At 41.0% G+C, this 5,650-nt stretch overlaps 1 protein-coding gene across 1 annotated transcript; it reads right to left on the bottom strand.

The window, feature by feature from the left end:
- Positions 1-1,103: 1,103 nt before the first annotated feature.
- Positions 1,104-5,634, bottom strand: LOC121938940 (inositol 1,4,5-trisphosphate receptor type 3-like). Its single transcript, XM_042482089.1, has 6 exons — positions 5,463-5,634; positions 4,951-5,115; positions 4,489-4,678; positions 3,401-3,505; positions 3,174-3,292; positions 1,104-1,934 (listed from the first exon to the last, which is right to left on the bottom strand). The coding sequence occupies exons 1-6, from the start codon at positions 5,607-5,609 to the stop codon at positions 1,827-1,829; spliced, it is 834 nt and encodes a 277-aa protein (XP_042338023.1). The 5' UTR covers positions 5,610-5,634; the 3' UTR covers positions 1,104-1,826.
- Between the last annotated feature and the right edge of the window lie 16 nt (positions 5,635-5,650).

Genomic DNA, 5,650 nt, shown 5'->3' with positions numbered 1-5,650 from the left:
AGGGGTTAAACAGCACCAGGCGTCCTATATATAAATAAACATATATCTATATGTAAAATAACTGAATGTATACACACACACACACACACACACACACATATATTGTTTGCTTGTTTACTTTTCTTGATTGCGTTTGTATTTGTTTATGATTCTTATGTTTGTAAATAAAACTGAATATTGTGGTTAAATCAGTAAAAATGTCGTTCTTTTGTTCAGAAATCATTTGATAAGATTTTACAGATGTGTTATAAACAGCTGTTTACAGCCAGGCGGCGGCGGCGGCGGCGGCGGCTGTTGATCCTTCAGGAGGACACTTTCTGTTTTTTAGCTCTTGAGGCTCAAATGAACCAAAATGTGTTTTATTGACACAAACACTCAAAATTACAGATTTACAAACTATTTTCTTAAAAATCTGTAAAAATCGAAACTCCCCCTTCGTGGCGAGGGGTGGTTATTGCAGTTTTACCAAAGAAAAGTAAAGATTGTAAGCTAGAATTAAAGGACTACACACTTTTAGTCTCTTTTCTAGCTAAGAGACTAGAAAATATTCTCAGATTTATGGATGTTTCACAGAAAATATTCTCCCGGGTATGATCAGTTTAGACCGGACAGGTTTTATTTGACAGAAGTAAACCAATAAATAAAGAAGACAACGCAACAACGCAACAGTCCCGCTTCGATCACTTCGATCTCGAACAGCGTCCCCACGCCTTCACGCTTTTTACTGAACCGTTACGACAGAATGAGAAAATTCACGGAATAATGATGGCTGGGGGGACAAAAAGTTGCCTTTTTTTTCAGGAACAACATTTTAATCTATCTTGGGCGCCCTAAATCCTCCTTTCCACATTTAATCACAAACTTAACTGAATATGGATCATCAATACTCATAAATCACAAGTCCTGACTCTGAACTTACACCCAAAATCAGTCAGAGACGCTTTTAAAATAAAATGGGATTCTGAAGTGATGAGAAATCTGACTTTTCCAAAACATTTCCACAAAATGATATCAGTGAATTAAGTTCGCTTAATATCTAAGATTAAATCCGACTTTTCTCGCTGGAATATTACAGCGTTTCTCGGCGTAGCACGGAGAACGGAGGCAGTTAAAATTAATGCACCGCCAAGACTTTTAATATTTGTATAAAACGCAAAATCCCAAACGGACAATTTCAAGATCTGGACAGAATGACCTCGAGATTCATTTGGCAGAGACAGAAACCTCAGATATGGAAGCAGAAAGGAGGTCTCCCCCTTCCAAATTTTAAACATGACTACAGAGCAGCTCAGATAAAAACTGTGGTCGCTAAAGGCAATCCATCCAACACAGCACACGTGATAGAGCGCCAGATATCGAGCGATATTCCCTCTCAGGCTGTTACAGGTGACGACGCTTTTTTAAAACATGTAAAGGGGTCTCATTCGTGGATAAAGACTTCACTGTGGTTTCAGGTGAAGGATCAACAGTCGGAGGATCTTTACCATTTGATGAGATGGAAAGTTTTGATCCAGATTTTATACCCAACACGACCGACACAAGATTTAAGAAATGCGCTGAAACCAAATACAGTGATCTCTGCGTCGATGGAGGGCTCAGAAATGTTCCGAATTTAAAAACTCATTATGGCCGAACGAACTTAGACGTCCGCAGGTTTTTACAACGTAGACATTACACCGAGGAAACAAAACAGAAAGACTTGGATAAGAAAAGCTCGGGTATTTTGGAGGCGTTTTAATGAGATAGAAGTCTGATCCTGGAAAATCTCAGAGCTGAATTTTGGGCTAAATGAGTTAACGGGAGAGGACGGAAATATCGCAGTGAGTTCAGACATAAGGGGACAAAAAGAGAGAATTTGGGTGGAAAAACTTGAGATTTATTGAAACATGTGCACAACAGCCCGTCTTAAACAAAATGATCTGTGGTTGGAGGTCCTGTGGGGAGAGAAAGGCAGATCGTTATCGTGTTCACCGCAAACTCACTCAAAGCTTCATGGGAAAGGTTCTTAAAGTGGCGATCCCGTTCAGCGTCGAGACGCCGTGCGTGGCTTTGAGGCCAGACCTTTAAATTTAGAAATAAATATATGTTCAACAGTATGTTGATCGTAAGTACGAGACGGCAGATACGCTGCAGGTCGAGGACGCGTCTCCGTTATTCACCGTGTTCATGTGATGGAGAAACCGAACAGGAGTCTTGTTTTTTCTCATGTTTGTAGCACACATTATGTTCAGTATGTTACTGTCTCTAAATTGTTTTGTATATTTGATGTTGTTCTACGTTTGTGTGGTCAGTTTTTATTTATTTATTTATTTTTCTTTTCCCTTTGTTTTTGTTGCTGATTTATTTTTCTCTTGTTTTTGTATAACTTGTTCTTTTGTCTACATCTAAAGACCTTCTCTTAGTTAATTTTACATATTCATACAAAGGTTTTTGTATTGTATGTATGCTTCTTGTGTCGAAAACTTCATAAATAAATCATACATAAAAAAAAAACGGTTTCCTCACTAAGATCGAAGAAGATAATTTAATTTTACAGCATCACTAAGTTCATTCTGAGCTCCTCAACTTTCGAAAGGTTCTTGGTTTATTTTTAATTCTGTTTCTTTTCTTCAGTAAAACACGTTTGCAGTCAGACGTCCTCAAAGTGTTAGAAAGATTTTTTTTCAGAGCTTTTATTGACTTTTTAGAGCTGTTGTTTGCCCCCCCCCCCCCTTTATTTTTATTGTTTATTTATCTATTTAATTTTTATTAATTTTTTGTTGTTTTGGTTTTTTATTTGGTTGCTTCTCAACAGTACTATTGTTGTTGTGGTTGCTTGCATGAACAATTTTGAAACATAATTTTTTATTCTAATTTATCTCTCTTGAATTTTTTAGTTTACCTATTTTGTCGGGTTGTGATCAACCAAAGAAAAATTTGCTCGATATCTCAATATAAACTGGATCTCCACAGGTCGGCGAATCACGCGGGAGCGCTGCGTGTCGACCGAACCTTTTGTTTCCTGTCACAGAGCCGCTTTGACTCGCATACTCTGATCACACGTGACGAGAAAATCTCGGCTGAGGTATAAATGACTGCATCATCGGCATAAAGATGGCGACCGGCGCGCGGACTGACGTTCACGATGGGACGGACACGGTGCGTGTTTATGTTAACAAAAAAGTGTCGCTTACGTTCTTGGACGGTTTGCGCAGAACGTCTCCGACTCCTCCCCCGTTCCTCAGTCCGTGGTTCAACACGGTGACGATACACATCAGCAGAGTGTCGCACGCTCGCTCCGTGTTCGGCTCCTCTGAAAGAAACACACACACACACACACACACACACACGTCGTCATGTAACACGTTTAAATCTCAGACACAGCGAGCGTTCGGCCTGCGGTCCTCAGCGGGACTCTCACCTTCCTCCTCAGCGACGCTGAGGGCGTCCGTCTCCACGGTGCAGCTGACTCCGTCTGCAGAGCACGACTTGAGGAAATCCTGAGAGGCTTCGGTTTGCTGAGGAGCTGAACACACACACACACACACAGTGTTACACAGAGACTCAGGTGTGCACGCATTCACCTGTATACGTGTTTTTTTGTGCGTACACAACATTTATGCAGCTGGTTCCTTCATTTGTTCTTCAGTTATTGATGGTTATGACCTCATCGTTATCAGGAGGACTGTCCCCGTCTTTTTGTCCTTGTGCTCTCGTTTCATGTTTCCACTTATTAACACTTTTGTGGTGTTTTTAGAAGAAAAATGTTTTTAAAAAAAACAACAAAAAAAACCACCACAACCAACGAAAGGAAAAAAAGGCCAACATTTTTCTTTAAAAATCACCCAAAATTTTTGAAGAAAATAATTTTTAATTTTTAAAAAAAAAAAATCACAAAGGAATTTTGAAGAAAATAAAAATTGCCAATTTTTTTTCTGTTCAAATCACCAAAAAATTATAAAGAGGGGAAAAATAATTTTAAAACAAATTTAAAAGATGCCAACATTTTTTCTTTAAAGTTTGCAATGAAAACGATGGATGTTTCACAGTCTTGAAAATGTGCCTCAAAGTCACGAAAAAGTCTCGCTGAAACTGTGTGTGAATGCTGCTTCTGGCTCTAATAATAAAATTAAAGCTGTAAGCATTTTTATCCTTATTTTATCTTACTTTTACGAGTATTATTAAGTGTATTTTATCCATTTGAAGATGCATTCTATGTTTTCTGTTCTGATTTTATTTTATTTTTACCTGCAAGTTTTATTATGTCTTTTTGTCTTTTATGTGATTTTGATGTGAAACACTTTGGTACATTTTTTGTTTCTTTCTTGTAAAACATGTTGGGCTGCATTTTTTGTATAAAAGGTGCTGTACAAATAAAGTTTATTATTTTTATTATTAAAACGCCGGGGGAATGTCAGATGCGTTGGCTCGCTCTGTTTAAACATCAGATTGCAAGTTCACGTTAAAAAAGGTCCTCGCGTCGCTCGGCGCTCGGGCGAATAAAGCTACCTGCGGCGATCTGCACCAGCGGGTCGACCTCCATGATGAAGTCCTCCTTCAGGCAGAGGAAGCCCACGATGGAGAAGAGGTAGACGAGGATGAGGGCGAGCAGCGCCGTCAGCAGGATGGAGCGACCGTTACGAGTCACGCTCTTGATCACGTTGAACAGAGTCTCCTCCCGGTAGATGAGGTCAAACAGCTGCAAACAGAGACGGGACACGTGAGCACAGAGACGGGACAGGTGGACACAGAGACGGGAAACATGGACACAGAGACAGAACAGGTGGACACAGAGACAGAACAGGTGGACACAGAGATGGGACAAGTGGACACAGAGACAGGACACGTGAATACAGACAGAACAAGTGGACACAGAGAGCTCGTGTGTTGGACTGTGTGACGGTGAGTCAGTGTGTTGTTGTTGTTGTTGTTGTTGTTGTTGTTGTTGTTGTTGTTGTTGTTGTTGTTTACCAGGATGCTGTAGAAGAGCTCGTGGACAAACAGTCCCAGTGTGGAGGTGAGGACGTAGGCCAGGTGGTACAGGAACTCCACATCCATCACCATGGCCTTGTATCCCATAATAAACGTCCCGTTGTTCCCCACAAAACTCACCACAAACACCACCTTATTGATCAGCTGCAGGGAAACAAGAAAAACCATCAAAATTAAAAACACCGTCGAACTTCAACATCATCGACACGTAAAAACTTTTGTTTTCCTTTGAACAAAAACTGACTTCGCACTCGTCGCCCTGATGTTTGCTCCAATGATCTTTTCTCAGATAAATTTGGTTTAAATCAGTTATTTGACGCTATAAAAGGGAGGTTTGACGTCCGAGAAACGTCCTAAAATCCTAGAAGCATGTGCGGCTGCTGTGATTGGCCCCCGGCTTCCTGTCATTTGGTAAAAGTGGCCCCTAACAGGGTTTAATGTTCCCGGGAGTGTGCCTCCAGGTGCAGGCTGGGTAATGTAGTGCTCCTCACATTGAGCGACCCCAGCAGGATGAGCGTGTTGCCGATGCCGAGGTGGTAGATGGAGCGAAGGATCAGAGCGATGGTGAGCGGCTGAAGACCGTAACGCTGAGAGAACAAACCCAAAACCGACAGACCCGTCAGGATCCAGAACAACATCAGCAACAAGGAGTCATCGATTGCTCCTGCTGACAGAGGAG

This window comes from Plectropomus leopardus, unplaced genomic scaffold, assembly GCF_008729295.1.
Source record: "Plectropomus leopardus isolate mb unplaced genomic scaffold, YSFRI_Pleo_2.0 unplaced_scaffold3813, whole genome shotgun sequence".
NCBI classification, from domain to species: Eukaryota; Metazoa; Chordata; class Actinopteri; order Perciformes; family Serranidae; genus Plectropomus; species Plectropomus leopardus.
Note: the sequence above shows the minus strand (reverse complement) of the source record. Positions and strands in the feature narration are given on the sequence as shown.

What these genes read in the sequence shown, in the direction of transcription:
- LOC121938940 (XM_042482089.1), bottom strand. Translation starts at nt 5,609, where the DNA reads ATGTTGTTCTGGATCCTGACGGGTCTGTCGGTTTTGGGTTTGTTCTCT. An exon ending in AGCTCTTCTACAGCATCCTG is followed by an intron (nt 4,679 to 4,950) that starts GTAAACAACAAC and finishes CTCTGTTTGCAG; the next exon opens with CTGTTTGACCTCATCTACCG. An exon ending in GCTGGTGCAGATCGCCGCAG is followed by an intron (nt 3,506 to 4,488) that starts GTAGCTTTATTC and finishes GTGTGTGTTCAG; the next exon opens with CTCCTCAGCAAACCGAAGCC.